This window comes from Malus sylvestris, chromosome 12 (genome assembly GCF_916048215.2).
Source record: "Malus sylvestris chromosome 12, drMalSylv7.2, whole genome shotgun sequence".
In the NCBI taxonomy this organism is placed as follows: domain Eukaryota; kingdom Viridiplantae; phylum Streptophyta; class Magnoliopsida; order Rosales; family Rosaceae; genus Malus; species Malus sylvestris.
Genome location: NC_062271.1, coordinates 27,356,405 through 27,378,753, shown reverse-complemented (window position 1 = coordinate 27,378,753; position 22,349 = coordinate 27,356,405). Strand labels below are relative to the sequence as shown.

At 34.4% G+C, this 22,349-nt stretch overlaps 2 protein-coding genes across 2 annotated transcripts; both read left to right on the top strand.

The window, feature by feature from the left end:
- Positions 1 to 5,728: 5,728 nt before the first annotated feature.
- On the top strand, positions 5,729 to 6,289 carry LOC126592321 (uncharacterized). Its single transcript, XM_050258020.1, has one exon. It carries the CDS (start codon positions 5,729 to 5,731, stop codon positions 6,287 to 6,289), a length of 561 nt encoding a protein of 186 aa, XP_050113977.1.
- A 5,018-nt stretch (positions 6,290 to 11,307) lies between these two features.
- On the top strand, positions 11,308 to 11,865 carry LOC126592320 (uncharacterized). Its single transcript, XM_050258019.1, has one exon. It carries the CDS (start codon positions 11,308 to 11,310, stop codon positions 11,863 to 11,865), a length of 558 nt encoding a protein of 185 aa, XP_050113976.1.
- The last annotated feature ends 10,484 nt before the right edge of the window (positions 11,866 to 22,349 follow it).

Sequence of the window (22,349 nt, the reverse complement as noted above, 5' to 3'; positions counted from 1 at the left end):
GGGCATCAAAGTTTGGGCCGGCAATGGCGAAGAACCATTGGTTAGGTTGCAGGGTTCTGGTATCTGGAGAAGATGACTATAAAAAGGATTGGGACAACATATTGATTATATTATTAATAGGGTTATATGAATGGTAAAAGAAACAAATTCGCAGCTTTCACAACAAGGACAAAATCGAAGCAGAAGAATAATGGGAAGAAGTTGCAGAGGAAGAAAGATTGTACCTTCGCTCGGAGAGACTGGAGAAGACGCTCTCTGGAGGAGAGAGCAGCACACTCAAAATCTCTCAAAGTTTCTAGGGTTGAGGTGAGATTTGCCAAGCTCTTTGGTATTTATACATATCACCTTGAAATCCTCCAAAATCCACCAAATCACAAATCCGCTCAAATCCAATTCCTTTTTCAATACACCTAAATTTTTAGAGACTTTCAAAAAGTTATGATTGAATACACCTAAATTTATAGGGAATTGTAAGAAGTCTTTAAGAATCTCAATCGAATACACCAAGATTTTTATAAAATCTTTTAAATTCCTAATTGAATACCCCTGTAATTATTAATTCCCTGAAACTCTCTGAGAATTCTAATTGAATACACCCCCCTAAAAAAGAAAGAAAGAAAGAAAAGATAAACACAAACCCACGTTTATCCTCTTAATCTTTCTTTGCAGTAGACGTGGGATTCAAATTCAAACCTAAAATCTACACGTTTCTACGGTGTTTTCCCTCGCCCAGTAACTTCCCACTCAATAAACTCGAGTCAGTTGTGATTATTTGCATATGAAAAAAGAAAACTAAAATCTCCAAGCTCCAACCATTCCAAAAGTTAAAAAAGTCGACAATATGAAGTGAAGAACCGAGGTGATTTTTTCTCTAATTTCTTTTCATTTTATTGATGAATTTTCTGTATGAATTTTTTTTGCGCTTTGTTGTTTGTTTTTTTGTATCACTAACTTCTAGCTTTTCCTCTGCACCGGTTACGGTGATCCTCTAACTGGTTGATGAGTGGATTTTATATTATATATTTTACCCTAATCTTAGTATATTTTGGTTAATATTTTGAAAGAATTTTGATACTTTGAATTGTATTTTCAATATAGGACTTTCGACTTCATCTGGAGCAAAAAAGGATCAAATGGACGAATTTTGGAGTAATTCCAGTTGGAGGACGTTCGTGAGTTACTTAGCTTGATCGTATCAAAATTTGGGATTTTTCTACCAAGCGGTTATTTTCTGGCGATAAAATAAATGAGCGATGCACAGTGCTGGAAAATGACGTTTTTGGGCTTAAATTGCGTTTTTGGAGCCCAAGATGACCTCGGATTGGTTCGTGGCCTTCTGGAAAAGTGTTCAGAATATTCCAAACATTAAATCCAACTTTATTGGGCCAGTTTTGGAGCAGCTTATGGGTCCAAAACGTGGCTGTTCAGATTTTGGGCGAATTTTACCATTTAATTTAGGGTTATGTTTCCTATTTTATTGGATGATTAATTTTAGTTTCCTAGGGTTTGTGTGGTGGCTTAGCAAATATATTGCTAGACCGTCTACAATTTTTGTCTACGCTTTCTTTTATACAATTCTTGGAGACAGAGAGAATTGTTAGGGTTTTGGAGACTTTTTACTTGAAGGTGCTTCAATCATTTTCTTGAATATATTTTCTATGATTTCAATTATGAATATGCGTAACTAATTTCTTTTGCTAGAGCGAAGCCTTGAGCCTTAGCATGAATATGTGATTTTTATTTAATTGCTTATGATTGATTGCATGCATACTTTGAATTGTTAATCACCGAGATAAAAACTATCTAATTGTCTTAATGCCTGATCACCATTAGGATCTTTAGAAAAGTAATTTGATGCAATTTTGGTCGGAAGGTTCCCTGAAATTGACGCTGGCTTCTTGTGATTAATAATTGTAATTTGACTTAGGATGAATACCACGTCTTAAGGATTGCATGGTTTTTCAAAGGATTTTCATAAAGCATAATCAGTCTTTCATGTTCAGATTTGATCCGAACGTCCGGACGGGTTGCATGTTTGATATACATTCTATGTTGGAGGTTCCAAGTAGAATATGAATTAGGAAAATCTAACATTTAAAGTGGCATGTGTAGATCATAAGTAATTGGTAAAAGTTCATAGGATTGCTAGGTGATGGTGGAACCCTAGTGCTTTCGTAATTTGATTTTCCCAAAACTGTTTTATTTTTCCCCCAGTTTTGGTATTGCAGATTGTTTATTTTAATTTATTAATTTCGTTTTTATTTTAATTAGGTTATAAAATCAATCACATAAACTTCTACTTTACAATAATTAAATGGAATCTGATTAGTTTCGAATTATTTAATAATCCATGTGGAGACGACCTTACGAGATCCGTTTATACTACAATAACCTTGTGATTCTTGCAAGTAAAATAGGAGAATTAAGCCCGTTCACATGAGTAGTAAAAATCCTATCACTGGTGTTCAGGTAATTTCTGTTCTTAAATTTATTCTGAAAAAAAAAAAAATTGTAGACGTCATGAAAAAGAAAGAAGGCTTACATGTTTATATGAATTTGCACTCTCATAATTTTGTGTATATTTGAGTGTATCCACTTGGTTTCTACCACATGATTATCTTTTCTTTCCGTATTTACTTCTCTTACTTGAGATCAAATTAGTATATTCCCATCCAAGAAGTACAAGATTTTATTTTATTTTTCTTTGTGCTTATGTCAATGCAGATAGAAGTAGACATATAGAAGATGCATTTAGTGAGGTTCGAGCATTAAGGCAGGATGTCACTCGTGAAGGACTTTTTTTTGGAGGTGTTCAAGGAAAAGTAAACTTCTAAGCTAACTATTTCTCAGTAAATGGAGGTGTACTTCATACTTGATACATAGTTTCGTGTTTCTTTTTTTTTTCTTTCTTTTTTTGTCAAAATAGTTTCATATTTCTTACTATAGGACATTGGCTTTATACCTGATTTTGTTGTAGTTTAGTGTAATGCTTGTAATTTTTTTTAATAATTGATTAATTAAGAAATTATTGTATTACAGTAAATTTGCAATTGTGTGATTATATATATATATTTTTTTTTTAATTAAATAAATTTTTTTTATTTTTTTGAAAATCTTATTACAACGGGCATTGATCGTGGTCAATTAGTGATCCACAATGGTCATAGCGCGTGATGCTAGCTTCCAATTTACCACGGGATAGATCCATGATTATTATTTAATTGATAACGTGCTTTGACCGTGGTAGAAGTTCAAACTTTTCATCACGTCCAGATTACTAACGGACACAATGTCCGTGGTAAATTGCAATCAACCACGGGCATTTGCCATGATAAATGTGGGTTTTTCTTCTAGTGGGGCTTTTTTCTAGCCTTTTAGGGTTACTGTCGCAACTTAATGAATATTAGGTATTTCTAGATCACGACTTAAACGTTCTCACTAAAAAGACCTGGCATGTTAACCATGTGGACACACCTCAAACTCGGCATATATACTATTTGGTTTATTAGTATTCATCTTCATTTGTAAGTGAAATGTTTTAGGTTCAATTCTCTTCAAAAGAGAATCACATTATTGCTAGCCTATTGTGAGATTCAGCCCACTCCCCTACTTCTTAGTGTAAATAATATTGTTTGTTAAAAAAAATAAAACAATCGATAAATTTTAAAGTTTTCTCATTTTTTAAAATTATTTTGTTCTTTAAAATTAATGTTGATTAATTTTCTCTTTGTCGCATTGCATCAATAAGAATGAAATTTCTAAAATTAGGTGCTAGATTTAGTAACTGGAACAAATGTCTCATATAGCCAATTCCAAAGGTCTAAGTATACACATTTGCAATCAGTCGAGCTTTTTAACGATAAATGGTTCTTTAAGCTTTGTGCTTTACAATATACACCCATTTGCACACAACCGGCTTCTTCCTATGTTGCTGTGAAACTATTCTCATGTACCATTCTTTCGGAGTACCTCCATCTTCACCTCCATTGCGCCTATCCACTTTGGATCCATCAGTACTTCCACTTTTGTTGGAATTTTAAGTCTAGCCATTTGATTCACCATACCTACCTTGATACTTTGGTGACAGTGGCTGATTGGATACATAGTTTGCGATAGCATACTTGACCTTTCCTACGGGATTGGAGCATGACAATATTATAAAGAATTGAAAGCAGCCTTACCATTTTTCATTTCACACAAACATTTTAAATACAAACGGACCTTGAAGTAGCCAGAACAGTCTGGCCTATCAACTATGTATGAATTTTATCAAAATGCTCTTATATTGTGACATTTAGTAATAAAACTCAAATATAGAAGATGGTGTTTATAGCAAAACTCGAAAGAGAGATTACACACTGTATAGAGTAAAATATGCTATTTATAGCAAGTCTTCATACACACACACACACACACACACACACAAGCGATCCAATTGAATAGTTATGTATGTACTGAGAATAAATTTCATATTGATGAGAGTAAGGATCATGTGTATGTGCTTTATAAGTATGTTGACTATTTTTTTAAATTGTTAATTGGTTTTATGGTGAAACCTCAACTTTCTTCATGGTATCAGAGCAAGTTGCCCGCTTGTGAACCCTAATGGCCACACGCGTCCACATCACCCCATTTATGTTGTTCAAGTGTTTGGTTTACAAATTTGCCCCACGTGAGGGGGCGTGTTGAAAATGAATCTCATGCACCGTCCATTTTATTTTTTAATAAACGACATTATCTACACTAAGGGTGAGGGAGTGAGCTTAGCCTCACAATTAATGGGCTAGCAATAAGGTAGTTCAAATTTGCCTTTGACGAGAATTGAAACTAAGACATCTCACTTACAAGTGAAGGGGAATACTACTAGACCTCTTATTTGTTTGATACATATGAATGGTTAAACTGTCTCTAGATTAAATGATTTTTTGCAAAGATGATCTTTAATAAATAGTGACAAAGAGAATGAGCACTTCCAATTATGATGCTTGTATAGTGGGAAGATGTGTTAATCATAAGTAAGGGGACAAGTACATTCCCTATTAGGGGGCCACAAATTACTATTATCCTTTTCCTTTTTGAAATATTTTAGAATGGCTAATGCCAAAACTTACCATATTTTGTATACTAGGTTCATTTGCACAATCTTTAGGTAGCACCCGTCAATACAAGTAAGTGCCACCTTTATTAAAAATGTGGTGCAAATATTATATACAAAATCTGATAAGAGTAGCATTTTTGTTTTATAATTGTTTCTAATTCCTTCATATGCACAAACAAGTTCATTCAACGCATTACATGCATGCATACAACGGTACGGTTATAATGTAAAACTTAGTAATAAAACTCAAATATTGAGGAGATCATCACTGGATTCATAATAAAATATTTATATTAAAAGTAAAACCAAGATAAGTAGATTGCACCCGGTCTAGAATAAAATCTGGTGTTCATAGCAAGTCTTACCTCGTATGTATACAAGCCATCGAATTGATCATAGCAATATATGTAGGCAATATATATTTTCCTCAAAATCCAATAAATCGGATTGAGGTTATGATATAGTATTATTACTGTAACTGCATGAGATACATTGAACAATGTCGATGCTAAAAAATGGAAGCTAGAGTTTTGGTCCCATAAATACAAACCTAGCTCAACTCCAATTCTATTCAGACTATTCTCACCTCCGATAACCAACCCACCTGAGCCTTTCATCACGTACAAGAAAATGGCATCTGCATCATGCCCGCGTGTTCCAATATTGCTGGTTATTCTCTTCTTCCTCATGATCAACATCACTCCATCTTTTACTCAAGACACCCAGCAGTTGATTGAGCGTATCTGCAGATCAACGGAGCAGTACGGATTTTGCACCCAAACCTTCAAAGAAAACCTGAAATCCCCAGATGCTGATATCGTCGCCCTCACCCAAATAACCATAGAGCGGTCCGTAGACAATGCTACTCAAACACACAACTTCATCAGGCAAACGATTGATAGCACAAACGACCCAGCAGTCAAAAGCGCTTTGGAAACATGCGAGTATAGTTACGGTTTAGTGATGGAGGCATTTGACTCGGCTGCCGTGGCGTTTTTCCAGAAGGATTACGACACCGTAGAGAAGTCTGAGAGTGGGACGCCGAGAGCAGAAGCCAGCTGTGAAGACTCGCTGAGCAAGACGTCGCCAAATACTGTGAACCCACTGACTGACAGAAATAATCAGATGAGGATTCTGATTGCCATGTCTTTGAATGCTGTGCATGAACTAAAGTCTACCCAGCACAACTAGGGTTTTCTAGAATTTAGTTTTTCTTGTTTTCGCATTTGTTTTTTTTTTTTTTTTTCAGAAACATTTGTTTTAATTTATAAAATGTTTGGCCACAGACTGACAGTTGTTGTCTATTTGGGCTTTATTTCATGGTCAATAAATGAAGAGACTTTACAATGTTTTTCCTTAAGCTACTCTCAATGATTGTTAAAGAAATTAAAACTATATGTATATATCTAATTAAGCATGTGCATGTGTAAGCAGATCTAGCTAGCTAGCTGCATGCTAACAGAACACACATATTCTTTTTTGTATTATTCGATCGGGTAATGCTAGTTAATAATGAGATTATCTATTTAAACTTTATTTTGAAAATCATGCATATGACGTGATTGTTGATAATTTGACAATTATTTATGTGTTGATTAACGTACTTATACTCTATTGGTAACGCATCACATAATCTTTAAATGTGGTCTAAAAATTTAGTCTACCAAACATTATTTTGTTCGATCACAATAATTTTTTCCCAGTTTTCTTTATATATTGGAAAAACAAATCTGGTACTCAATTGGAATATATAGAAACACTGGATTCACTAATAATAATAATAATAATAATTATTATTATATATATATATATATATATATATATATATATATATATATATATAAGTTATAGAAGTGCCACTTAGTACTACGGTCTAGTGATATTCATCTTCACTTATAAGTGAGATGTCTTAGGTTTGATTGTTGCCAAAAGCGAATTTAAACTATATTATTGCTAGCTCATTGTGAGGCTAAGCCCACCCTCTTCCCCTTAGTATAGATAATATCGATTTTTCAAAAAAAAAAAAAAAAAAAAAAAAAATATATATATATATATATATATATATATATATATATAAGTTATAGAAGTTACTTTATGCTATAATAAAAACGATTATGCTTTAGACACAGCATATACTAACACACTTGATACATTACAAGGTTCACAAACAATAGTAGGATTCATCTCTAGTCTGTCAACAAATGTGTTACTGAACTGGTTTGGTATATAATAAGTAGCTAGTATCCTGATGATGCACCATCTATTAATTTGTTTGATGCATATGAAAGGTTAAACGATCTCCAAATTGAATGATTTTTTACAAAGATAATCTTTAATAGATAATGATAAATAGAATGAACCATTAAAATTAGGGTTCTTTAGATATAGACCCTTGCAACTCTTATTTCTTAGACAAAAACCCACCTAGTTATAAACATCCAAATAAAACCCAAATTTAAAAATAATTGCCAAGTATAAAAGTAATTGACCTATTATTACAAAATATTTACAATTTGTACCACAATATTCAAAATAAAATCAATAAATGTTATTACTCACCCTAATGAAAATATAATTATTGCACATATTATTACCCCTAACACACACATATATACGTTCAAATGTATATATTACTACCATTAGCTCAATATATATATATATATATATATATATATATATGTATATGTATATGTATATGCACACATATATAGTTTACCTATATATAAAATACTACTATCCGTTCGCGCGCACACACACACAAACACATATGTATATGTACACATATATAGTTTACCTATATATAAAATACTACTATCCATTCACACACACACACACACACACACATATATATATATAATATATACATATACATGCACAGTACTACATATATGATCAAACATATTAAACTAATTAATCTACCTATATTTAAATTTAAGAAAAACTAATGAAAATGGCTTAAAAACTTTGAGTTTTAACGATAATGACAAAATAAAGGGTAGAGTGAATAGTATCAGGATTGATTTTTTAGTGTAAAAATGTGGTTTTTCATTAAAGTGAACAGTACCGGGAGCTTTTCGTTAAAGTTCCCTTAAATTTATGATGAGCAAATAACATATATTTTGTAGGTAAATTAATATTGAATCAAATAACATTCTTTTATTTTGTAGGTATTTATTTTCCATGTATTATTACATATATTTGGAACATTTTATTATTATAAGATATATGTACTAATAATAGGTAAATTAATCTTGAATAAAATACAATTACTTTATTTTGTAAGTAAATTAATTTTGAATCAAATAACATTTCTTCATTATGTAGGTATTTTATTTTGTATGTATCATCATATATATTAGGCACATTTTATTATTATATGTACAAATAATAGGTAAACTAGTATTGAATAAAATAATAATATTTTTTATGTAGGTGTATTATTTTACATATATTTGGGTTTGCCTTATTATGTAGGTAAATAATTTTGCATGAATGTTTATGTATATCAGGCATGTTTTGTTTGTTGTTGTTATATATACACACACATACATGTGTGTGTGTGTGTGTGAAATAATTTACCTAAATTTATATGTAAAATATAATTTTATTGACTTAACTAAGCATGTATTACTACATTTATTAGGCATGTTTTATTGTTCTTATATATTATGCAATGAATTTATTATTTTTTTATTTTTGTAAAATCATTAATTCTCCCTTACAATTTGTATGGAATTAATTATTAAAATCAAACATTCAAATAGGGGTGTTTTGGGCATCGATTTTTTTTAAATGTGTAAAGTCAAATATAATTAATGAATTTGCTGATGTGAAATCTAGTCAATGAGTTTTATTTCAGTAAAAAACTTATGTCGGGTTTTATGTGGAGAAAATTAAGTTTCAAGGACTAAAGTCATATTTTCAATTAAAATTATGATGTTTGTACGGTTAAGTTGTGTTAATCAGAAGTGGAGGGACAAATACATTCCCCTATGAAAGGAATGCAAATATTATCCTTTTTCTTGTTGAAATGTTTTAGAATGATGAGTAATGCTAAAACTTATCATATTTTGTATACCCAGAATCGTAGCACCCACCAATACAAATAGATTTCACCATTATTAAAAATAGGGAATTTTAACGAAAAGCTAATGGTACTGTTCACTTTAATGAAAAATCACATTTTAACACTAAAAAGTCAATCAACTATTCAATTTACCCTTTATTTTATCCTTATCGTTAAAACTCAAAGTTTTCAAACCCTTTTTATTAGTTTTCCTTTAAAAATATGGGTTAATCGCAGTTTAATACTCTCAAGTTTCTTGGTTTTCAACATTTAGTACATCAAGTTTTTTTCATCTCAGAGTGGTACCTAAAGTTAAAATTTTGGGACAGTTTCGTACATCCGTTAAGGTTCTTGTTAAGTCAACCGTTAAGTGATGACGTGGTGCTTATATGGACAATGATTGGATGCTACGTACATGTCAATATGGGCCCACATAAATATTAAAATATTAAAAAATTAAAAATTAAGAAAAACTAAAACCCTAAAAATGTTTCCAGATTCCATGATTTGCTTTCAATTCCTCCCTACTCTCTCTCCCTATCAATGTTTTGCAGATCCCTCGCCACCTCTCTCTCTCGCTCCTCTCCTCTCCTCTTCCTTCGTCCCAAAACTCTCCCTCTTCTGCCCCTACCCAAAAACCACACTATCACTTCTCTCTGTTAGAACCCTACTCTACATCTTCCACAATTGCAGAGAGTTAGGTAACAGAACATGAGAACAACAATACAATTTCATTAACTGCCTTTCCAATTGCTACAACCTGCTATTTATCTTCTAACTACTAACTAACTACTAACAACCATGTACACATGTCATCATCTTATTAAGCCACTTGGCAGTATCCTATCACTCTCCAACACCAGATCGGGCTCTTGCAGCTCTCACCCAGAATCTCTTGGCGAGGCAACGATGGTAAGGGCTTAACGGCGGCCGATGAACGCAAGGACTTCACGTGCAGCAAACTACATGGAGCTGCAGTGCAATAAAAGGGGCGGGTTATAGATTCAACAGATCCGGGTTGATTGTGCAGTGCAGGTGGGTCGATTGGATCTCGATTCCGTCAAGTCTGACCCATTTGCCCAACCTCAAGGTCCTCATACGGTCGCCGTCGAATCTTAGACGAACAATTGGAAAGGCCGTCGAATCTTGGACAAACAATTGGAAAGAAAAAAAAAGATGATATTTAAATCATAGAGGAGAAATTTGGTGGTGTTTTGGGGAAGCATGGTGACAATGGTAGTCGGCCGACAGAAAATGAGGGGACTGGTGGCTGCGATTTTGGGGAAGGGAGGGAGGGTTGGGTGGGGGTTGAGGTAGGAGAGCTAGATTTTTTAATTTTTTGTATAATTTTATTTTTATTTTTTTAATATTACACCAAGTTATTAGGTGTTACATCATCAGTAAACAAATGTTTTGACAGAAAACTTAACAGATGTATAAAAGTGTCTAAAATTTTTGACTTTAGGTACCAAATTAGGATGAAAAAAACTCCATGTATGAAATGTTGAAAATCAAAAAATTTTAAGGTAGTAAACTAAGATTAACCCTAAATATATATATATATATATATATATATATATATATATATATATTTAGTGCAAATTTTATGTACAAAATCTATCTGATAAGAATAGCATATTTTTATTTTATAATTGTTTCTAATTTCTTCATATGCACAAACAAGTTCATACAATGCATTACACGCATGCATACAACGGATTATAATGTAAAATTTAGTAATAAAACTCAAATATAGAGGGGATCATCATTGGATTAATAATAAAATATTCAGATTAAAAGTTATAAGTAAAACCAAGACAAGTATATTGCACCCGGTACAGAATAAAATCTGGTGTTTATAGCAAGTGTTTACCTCGTGTGTATAGATATATATACACGCGATCGAATTGATCATAGCAATGTATGTAGGCATATATTTTCCTCAAAATCCAACAAATCGGGTTTAGGTATGATATAGTATTATTACTATAACTGCATGAGATACATATGAACAATGTTGATACTGGAAAAATGGAAACTAGGGTCTTGATCCTATAAATACGAACCTCTACTTCAATTCTATTCAGATTATTCTCACTTCCAATAACCAGCACACTTGAAGCCTTTGATCAAAGATATGAAAATGGCTTCTGCTTCATTCCCAGGTGTTCCAGTATTACTGGTTCTCTTCTTCCTCGTGATCAATATCACTCCATCGTTGACTCAAGACACCGAACAACTGATCGAGCGTATCTGCAGGCAAATGGAGCAGTATGGATTTTGCAGCCAAACCTTTAAAGAAAACCTGAAGTCTCCTAATGCTGATATCTTGGCCCTCACCCAGATTACCGTAGAGCGTGCTTTAGACAATGCCACCCAAACACACGACTTCATTAGGCAACTGCTTGAAAGCACAACCGACACAGCACTCAAAAGCGCTCTGGAAACATGCGAGTATAGTTACCGTTTGGTGATGGAGGCGTTTCAATCGGCTGCGGTGGCGTTTTTCCAGAAGGATTACGACAGCGTAGAGAAGTCTGAGAGTGGGACGCCGAGAGCAGAAGCTAGCTGCGCAGACTCACTGAGCAAGATGCCGCCAAATACTGCGAACCCACTGACTGAGAGAAATAATCAGATGAGGATTCTACTTGCCATGGCTTTGGTTTCAGTGCATGAACTAAAGTCTACCCAGAACAACTAGGGTTTCCTAGAAGCAATCATTTATTGGTTTTCCTGATTTTATTTTTGTTATTGTTTTTATTAAGTGCTGTTGTCTATTCACCTTTGATCGATGATGGATAAATAAAATTACAATGTTTTCCTCGAGTGATTGGAAGACACTGAACATTGTCCTCTGTTAATTATTTGATTATTTTAGCTATATTAATTGAATAATATGGTTTTTTCTTTATCAAAATAATAGGTAAGCACATAATTACGAGCTATACATATTTTCGATCTATTAGAATAAGTTTTAGAAGTAATCACTATGATACTATTGTATATGGCAAATGAGTTACTACATAAGCAAACAAAAAAAAAAACAGAACTTTCCTATACGAAAGGATTTCATCGAACAAAATAAGGTTTTGTCGCTTAACGTTTTGTCCAATGGAAATTTGTCGGGCAATATAATAATAGGCAAAGGTCATCACATAAACATTTGCCCGACGAATATTAAAACTCTTCGGTCAAATGCCGGACGAAATTACCAATGACTATTTTGTCAAGCCAAGTGCATTGATCAACTTGACCCGACAAACTTAACTTGGCCGACGATAGCATTTCATTGCCAAAAATAGTTTTTTACCCGACGAAAGTACTCGTCGGGCAAACTTTTTAATTTTTAAAATTTGTAATTTAAATTAATTGATTAATTTGATCATATTAATTTCAAAAGAAATAACAATATAAAAAAAAACTATTTAACTAACCTAAAACTAAAATATTCGCACACATGTATGTGAAATATGCTAAACTAACTAAATACTCCTTGGGTGGCTGGCGAGATGGCGATAGAAGGTCGTTCGGAGGATTGGGGAGGCGAATGCCAGAGGCTGTCATTGTCTACACCATTTATCGCATGTATAATCAAAAGTTATCATCCTAATGGTGCACGGCTTCTTCCCAAGCTTCTTCTTGTTGCCGCACAACTCCTCGCCGAAGCATGGCCTCTAACTCCATTTCCAGTTACTGTAGTTTGGGAGACGTCCTACTTGCTCTACTTCTAGGCTGAGAGCTATATGAAGAAGATCCCCTAAGGTCCCCAACCCAACACTCTCCTAAACCGCGAATCTCTCAACCTTTCTGTTGCCCAACCTCATCCATCAGTAACTGTAGAGACAACTGTTCTAAAAATCTCCGAGCACTAGGTGGCTAGCCATCATCCTGATTAATTCCTAGGGGGTTTGAAAATTAAGAAATGATGCATAGACTTGCCTAGGTGCCCACCTAGATCCTCCTAGGTCACGACTTTCACTTAGACATAAATTAGATAACTTTCAATTTGCATTTTTTTTCTTCAATAAATTGTAATAGACTTGTTGAATACTTGGATGACAACTTATTATATGCTTGTTCCCTGTATTTTTAATATGTTCTAATACTTTATAATTTATGTCATTCTATTTTACAATTTATGTATCCCAATGCAATTTGGTAGTTTTTTAAGTACAAGTAGATATTTGTTTATATGTTATATAACAAATTTAATTAAAATTTAACAAAAAAAAAACTTCTAGGCCCCCTAGGCCCTAGGCCTTTGCCCCCCGCCCAACTAGTGCCTTTTAGTACCTTAATAGAGACACATCTGGATCAGGTGTCTGTCAGCTATTGGGTCAGGTTTGTGAGGGCCCTACATTCCACCCTTTTAGAACCTTATTCATTTTTTTTCTTACAACTCGTCCAAGAACGTACTATGTGAAATACAACCTTACAGCTCGTCCCAACCACTGGGCCACCCTGGGTGGTTTACTTATTCATTCCAACACTGAAAACTGCTTGTACACAAGTGGGTTTAGGATTTGACCAAAAAAATATGGGTGTAGGATGTTACACATACATTATTAATGAACTTTGGATTTAATTGAACCGGTGAAACTGTGAAACAGCTGCAAATTCTTGATTCATTAACCTTTCCCATTTATTAAGCAAAGGTAACGTAAACATATGTGACCATATTTAAGTTACCAACCCCAAAACAAATTCCCATTGAAGGGCCACACAAAAATGGTTTCATATAGCTCTGCAATATCTGCTCTATTTGTAGTTGTTGCTTCGCTTATCATCCCCACCTCTAATGGAGTCTCCAATAAGATCTTGACCAAAATTTGTTCAAGACTTACCCCAGATCCAGATCAATGCGTTACAATTTTACAATCTGATTTGCGGACAGCGTCGGCCAACCTCCCCGAACTCTCACTGATTTCTTTAGACCTAACAGGGAGGCAAGCTAACCACAACCTGAAGACTTTCAGAGAGCTTAGCAAAAATGCCACTCATGAACCTAAATTGAAAAATGACTTTGATGCATGTGTTAGAGTTTGCAAGGACATAAAGCTCAAAATTAAAGCAGCATATTTGTTGTCAAAGAAAGGACAATACAGAAATGTTTCAGATTTGTCTCAAGCAAAGGAATTAGCATTCCGCTGTGGAAGGGATATCAACTCACTAGTTGTTAACGAACTTGGATCTTCTATGGTTTTAAGGTTGTATACTTCCATTAGTATAAACCGATATATTGCTCGCACAAATGCCTAGACTTTTTAGTCGTAGTTTTGATAAAAGCAAGTGTAACTTTTTTAATTGCTTCAACAGAAAAACTACATAAATAATTACGTACGAAAAGTTCTTATATTTGTTGTAGGCCTAAATTTAACTTGAGGAGAGACGGTGCGGCGGCAGATAGACAGAAAAGAGGTGTGGGAAATTTATGTCTTTTCCACTAATCTTATGTTTTCATTTTATAGTAAACATAACGGGCTTACTTGCGCTATAAGTAAGAAAAAAAGTCTAAGATCTTATAACCATATATAAATCTTATACAATCTACTAAAATTTACACAATCACACATGTCTATAATTCTATCTACAAGAACATGCTCGTTTGTGCACTAATATGTACCCAAATCAGACAAGGCTGACATACTAAGTAATACTATTGTATAGTTGCCAGCCACTTACAATTTTTTATATTTCGCAATAGGGTCAATCCTGATATTTCACTGCATTGCAATTTACATTCTAAAATTTTGTAGATTTAAACATTGAGTCAAGTTTTTGTTCTACAATTGTGTAGATTCAGACATTACATTGCAGTTTTGTTTTACTATATTCAAATTAGTCATATCTAATACTAGAATTTAGTATGATTTTCAGACTTCTTTGTACTATATTCTTATTCATTTCCTTTGAGTGGGCTTCATGTTCTACGAGGTTTTATTGTATCCAATATTCAACATAGTCACATCTAATACTTCAATGGGAGATGACAATTGAATTGTAAGGAAAAGAAATACATATGGCTGAATACGTAATATTTTGTTAAATGAGAGTTTATAATGTATAGACACACATACCTTGTTTCATTAAAAAATTAATTACAAAAAGTTACAATTAAATACAAATCCTACTCCTACCTAAAATAAGTCTCCTATAATATTTGCAATTTAAGACTCAAGTCAATAAAAGGTTAGGTCAACACTAAAGGGTGGGAGACTTAGATCTTGTTTTAAGTGTTTTTAAAATGACTGAATCACTTTTGGGTTCGTCCCATACGAAACGGGACACCCGAGGCCAAATCAACAAAAAGAAAAAGTGTTTTGGGGATATGTCATTGTGTTGCAGTTTTTATTCTAAAATTGATTTAGATATTGCGTTACAGTTTATGTTGTATAATTGTTTATAGATTCAAACATTGCGTTGTAATTTTGTTCTATTTATTCAAATTAGTCATATCTGATACTTGAATTTTTAATATGATTTTCAGACTATGTATTCTCATTCATTTCCCTTGAGTGGCCACTACATCATGTTTTACGAAGTTTTATTTTAGGGAACTTTAACGAAAAGCACCCGGTACTGTTCACTTTAACGAAAAACCACATTTTTACACTAAAAAGTCAATCCTGGTACTATTCACTTTACCCTTTATTTTGTCCTTATCATTAAAACTCAAAGTTTTCAAGCCCTTTTCATTAGTTTTCCTTTTATTTTATATATTCAAATTAGTCACATCTAATACTCAAATGAGAGATGACCTCTGGGTTGTAAGGTTGGGTCAACATTAAAGGATGGGAGACTAGGGCTCATCTTAAAGTGCTTTTACAATGATCAAAAGCGTTTTTGGTGAAAGTCTTTTTCGATCCGTCCCATAAGAAGGGGATATCCGAGGGCATATCAACAAAAAAAATTGTTTTTGGGTTTCAAAATCACTTGAAGTTAACTTCCTTCACTAGTTATGTGCTTTTTGTAGGAAATACTTCAAGTGTTTTTTAAGAATTTACTTGTATTTTTAATAAGGATTGGTTCCAAAAGTACCTTAAAAAAAAAAATCTTTCAGTCATTTTGAAAAAACTTTCAAACACACATGCTGACTAAGGGTCAATTTGGGATTGCTGTACTTTAAAAAAAAAAATGGTCCTGATGTGCTTTAAGAATAATCAACTGTAAAGTAAAGTAAATGAACTTTTGGTTAACTGTTTTTTGAAAAGTGTTGTGGTTGTTGCAATCCTATTAGATTAGAAATGTGATTGTGTAAATCCTAGTAGATCTAGGAATATCTCTTATATTTCTATTAGGAGTTGATTACCTATTAAGAGTTGTAATCCTAAAAGGGTAAGGAATTAACCTTCCCTACTACTATAAATAAGGGCACAATAGGGTGAAATGGAACACACCTCACAATTACACATCTCTCTCTTCTTCTCTCTATACCGCACCCTCTCTCTCTATATAGCCTCCATAATTTTCAGTAAATTATGCTTACAATATGTTATCAGCACGCTCTTGACACTGTGCTAACAAGAGAATTTATTCTTCAATCAGAGGAGTATTACGTTTTAATCATTCTTTTCATGATTTATTTAATTATTTAATTGAATTAATATACATGTTATTAATTCAATTTAATTTTTCCGTGTTGAACGTGATACAACGCATTGGAGATGCATTTCGGCTTTCCGATAATGATCTTCTACAAATTCAAAGGTTTTTGTTGTTTTCTACCAATCAGGTACGCTTAAAATAAAATAAGATATTTGAAATGACTTTGGAGTATGAAAACATTCCCTATGATGCATGAACCCCCTATGTTTATATTTTTCCCTCCGATATATATATTGTATATGTTCATGTATTTGTTCATGCAATACACAATTTTTTTTCTATGTGGAATACGTGAGTCAAAGAGTCAAAATAAATTAGAAGCATTTTGGATTTTTCAAACCCTAGATGTCAAAACAAAAATAATAATAAATAAATAAAAAGAAAAAAAAAGAGGAAAAATCATTGAGTCGCGCCGAAATTGTGAGCCAAGCCGCATCTAATTGGCCTGAAGCCAAGCCAAGACAGCATCTCCTTCCTTTTTTGGGTTTTCTGTGCACGGAACTCAAGCGCACACGATGGGCTTTGCTTACCTGACAGACTTGCGGCCCTTGGCCCGCATATCACAAGCCTGCTGCTTCTGATCTATTTCTCTTTTGGCCCGCATACGAACCTGACCCATCTTTGCTGCACGATTGCAGCCTGCATGCAAACTGGGCTGCAAAATAGCTTTTCCCAAGCCCACTTGCAGCCACCTGGGCAATCGTGTCCCCAAAGGCTTGCAACTTTTATTTGCAAGGCCGTGTGTTGCAGCCAACCAAAGTGTGTTGGGTTGCATTCTTTTTTTTTCAACCTAATGCTAATTTTTTGCATTCTAAATAATTTTAATCTGAATGTTATAATTATTTTTTCTTCTACGATCAACCCCGAATGGTCTTGATCTATTGAATTAATTAAAAGTGACATGCAGTCCATTAATCTGATAATTAATCCAAAATTATTGACCTGAAGATCACTTTTGGACATTAACGATTCAATATTTTATTTCTTTTCTTTGAACCCTTGACTCACTTTCATAGTCCCAAAGCGCTCACAATTAAGTTCCCAAAGAACCTCAAATCCACTACACTTAAATCCGCATATTGCATTCTGTGTTTTTGCAGGAACCTCTCTTTTATGAACTAAACATTTATAAACTAAATTGAACCTGTAGTTTCAAATTTAGTGCCTTTGAAACCCGAAGTTTTCATAAAACAAAAACACCCATGAAAACCAAATGTTTTTAATGAAAACCATGTCTTAGAACTCGAATGTTCTAACTTTGATGGTTATGGATGATTCATTCACATGGCACTAATCACAATCTTGTTCCCTCCAATTCAATGGATTGTCGAACCATCACAAGTTTGTTTCCCTTATTTGGACGTTTCTAATATAAACCACTTTATGTGGGGTATAAGACATTGCCTAAAGCACACCATGATTATGTCCATGAATGAGTACAATTCTAAAGTTTATAAATCCGATCGAATTTTGATTAGAGAATACTTTTCTCGTCCTTCCATATTTCTAACTCGTTTATGAAGCAACGGTTTAGAAAACAAAAGTTTACCAAATTCTCGAATCTGATTACTACCACAAACATATGGTAGAATCAAGGCCCGCCAAGGTGTGGCATCATGCCCGAAGCGTGATCCTTGGCACCTAAGACCTAAAACTTCAAGAATAAGGGATAATATTCCCAAACCTTAACCCTGCAGAATCTACTTCCTTCTTGATGGAATAAATCATTGGTTATGCACATATTTGTGCCCCTACCAATGTTGTTAAGGAGTATCATTCTAGTAGTCAATGTGTAAGACTAATTTTGCTCTACCGAACACTGTTGGAATGGATGGCCTTGTTGGCTGAATCCACCCTAGTAACTTTGGTTTACTTTGTGAACATTTTTCCATGTTCTTGAATTCAAGTTTGGTGTATGTTTTAGTTATGGATAATCTTATTGATATTGTCCTCGAATATGAGTTAATTGAATCATGTTTCTTAATACATGTGACCGATTCAATTAAACACGTGAATGGGTAGGAGTGTAGGGAAGTTATTTGTCTGGATGAATGCAATACTACACACACTAACTTTACTCCTAAATCACATCTCTAACAACGACTTTAGGTTTATCCAACCTGATTAAGAGCATTGGCATGCTCCTCATTGTATGAATGATACTGAATTACCACTTAAGGGACCTTAAATTCTCTCTGTCATTGAGTTTTTAAGAATATTCGAGAGAACAATGATCATTAATGAAACCACTGAATAAAATATAGTGAAATATCTTTACACCACCTCCAAAAATGAGCCTGAAGCTTTTGGGTTTTCTCCTAACTAGAAACACGCTAGATGTGGCCGAACTGGAGCTGGGTGATTCGAGCAGTTTACTTGTTTTGGCACGACCTTTTGGGACACTTAGGTTGAATAATGATGCTACGACGCATCTCCTTACTCAAAGTAGGGATCTTGTGCTTACAAGCACATTTGCCGAAGCCCGCTCGTTTGGAAAATTTGATTTTTATATCATCCCTTGCAAAGATACGAAACAACTTTCTTTTCACAGTGGATTTAAGGGAATATATGTGGACTAATCCAACCAAAATGCGGACCATATAAATACTTATGGTTTTGGTTGATGAATCGACAAACTAGTCACATGTTTGTTCACACACATTGCTGCTAAACCCCATAACCGATTAAGGGTTCACCACTCTACTTATCCCTTAAAGTTTGGGAGACTGGATAATGTCGAAGAGTTTATATCGACAGTTTTTTGATAAAGTATTGCATGTATTTTGGGTTTATAATGAACATCGACTTCCCATGTTCATCATAAATAGCCTCGCCTAGTGATCATAAAGCGTAATTTAACTGATCGCCCGGATTTTAGTGAACATACCAAGTTTTAGATTTTTGCCTTGGGCTATACAATCTTGTACGTAGCTATGTTGGTCCACCTTGAGGCCCATTGCCACCCAACCATCTCGACATTACAGTTGGTTACTGGGTACGAACTTGACGATTTTCATATTTATGCATTTGGATGTGCATTCCATGTGCCAAGTTACGTTGCCGTAACATACCAACATGGGTCTTCAAAGAAGGATATGAATCTTTATCGATTATGATTCTCATTCACACTAGCTCTTTTCGAGTCCTTGCACGCGATCTCTTTATCGCTCATTTACGGGCTGTCATTTTAATGAGACAGTCTTCCTGTCGTTAAGGGGAGATAAGAACATCAACGATTGATAAGAACGACGCAAATTTACGTGGACGTTGCCCACTATGTGTCATCTCGATCTTCGTATCGCACAAGTGTGATAAGCAAGTGCGATAAATTCTAGCTTTCAGAATGTTGCTCTAGACACATTCCTCTGATCTAGCTAAAGTGACGAGATCATATACTAGCTGCAAACATGCCTGTAAGGATAGACATATTTAACATACATCAAGTCAACATCCCTAAAAGATGTGTTGCTTCTGTTGGACGATCCGATACATTGACGGATGACCAATCAATCTGTCTTGGCCTAAAGCACGACAAATCACTTGATTCGTAGGATTCACTTCCCTAGAAGAGGAAGACACTACACAAAAATGAATCCATACTTGATCGTTGTCTCAAATCATTTCCATCTCATGAGATTAATTCGAATTACTCCCGAGACTTGAAGTTTTTAGTCCAGTATACTAGTTTGGATAAGCTAAATGGAATTGAAATGAGATTACCATCGATGATGTTTTCACTTATATGGTAGCTACCGACATAAATGAAAAGCGACGATATCAAACTGTATTCCATTGATTAAGTGACAACGTAGAACTGATTGGACAACCAAAATAACAATTCAAGTCAAATTCCTTACCAAATTGTGTTTGGACCTGTCGTTCCTACACTGCCCAATGTAACCTGTTGTATTACAAGTGGGAAATGAAGCGTTATGAGATGAATGAAATAATGCGATATGATGCATGCCCTACGACGTAAGGTTTCTCTCAAATGTCATGTGATTGATAGTAGCATTATGAAATGTGGTTAGTGTTTATCCATGGGGATATAGATACGGATATTTACATGTATATTCCCGAAGAATTACATGGACTGGTTCAAATAGTTCCAAAACCATGGAACACCCTCTTAACTTGTTTGAGGCATTCACTTACAATCTGACGGATGTGGTATACCCGTCCAAGTGATTATTTAATCAGTCAGGGATATGAATTATGCCCTTGCGTATTAAACTATGAAGTTTTATTCTGAATTACTATATTTACAGTTTATGTCGTTAACATGAATCTCACTAAGACTCTGGAAGAGCTTGAGAAAACTGCCTCGCACTTGAAGATGGAATTTAAGATGAAGGATCTTAGGAATACTCGTTTATGCCTTGACATGAAGTTTAAGCGTTGTTCTGACCGTACCTTGGTCTACCAGTCGAACTACACCCCGAATGTGTTACCTTTGAGTATACATATGATTGTCCATACGTTATATGAGAATGAGACCCTTGAAGAGGTTATGGAATTCGAAAGTCCATATTTGAGTTCAACTTTGCGCTTCGTTGTACTTAGCTCATTGTATTAAGACAGAACATCTCATTCGTTGTTGATATTGGTAAAGATGCAGCACCGCGCCTACACACAACCACTGAATTGGTATTAAAGACGTACCCTGAAGGTACTACGAATTTGGGCAAATCAAATCCCGACGCATTTTGAGCGGATCCAATCCCCCTGATCCTCGGAATGATGTTTGCCTTGTTTGTTATGCTAATGCAGGTTACTTGTCAAACCCGCACAAGGCAAAATCCCCGAATGGTTATGTTATTACCGTTAAAGATATTGCAATATCTTGGAGGTCCACGATTTGACCTTAGTTGTAAAATCTTTGAATCGCTCCAAGACTCACCTTACTTCACTAAGCCACAAGTGAGACGTGGTTAGAATTCCTTGTTGAGCATATCGAAGTACTTGCTATTTTCATCCATCGTTGAGTCCCAACAACGATCCATGAAGATTATGCCCCATGTATCTACCCGACCAAGCCATGATACATCAACGAAGCCAACACTAAGACATATTACGTTGACATCTACATTAACAAAGCATCAGGAGATTGAAGTCATGAACGCTGATCCCAGACAACCTTGCCGACCTCTACACGACGTCACTGCCGAAGTCAACCTTCCAGAAGCTTGTCCGAGGAATTGGTATGCCTAACTATTCATTTTCATTGCTTGTAGTTCTCATTTGGAAGTTATTTCAAACTCAGAGGGAGTATCCAGAAGTATACTCACTTGATCTTAATGTACTTTTTTCCCCTACGATCAGGAGTATTTTTCCCACTAGGTTTTTGCTACCTATCTAGGTTTTAACAAAGCACCCATCCTGGGCTGATCATACCCATGTGAGCTCTTCTAATTGAGTCCAAAAGACATATAGTTTTGACTTAATGCAACTTCTCACTTTTTTTCCTTAGTCTATGGGGTTTTCCCCCACTTTAGGTTTTACCATAGCGAGGTTTTGTGAGTTCTACCTTTTTATGCATTCTTCCATTGATTTGAGACTCGCATTTGCTCATTGTGCCGA

Excerpts from the sequence above, each read along its gene's own strand:
- LOC126592321 (XM_050258020.1), top strand. The coding sequence starts at position 5,729 with ATGGCATCTGCATCATGCCCGCGTGTTCCAATATTGCTGGTTATTCTC.
- LOC126592320 (XM_050258019.1), top strand. The coding sequence starts at position 11,308 with ATGGCTTCTGCTTCATTCCCAGGTGTTCCAGTATTACTGGTTCTCTTC.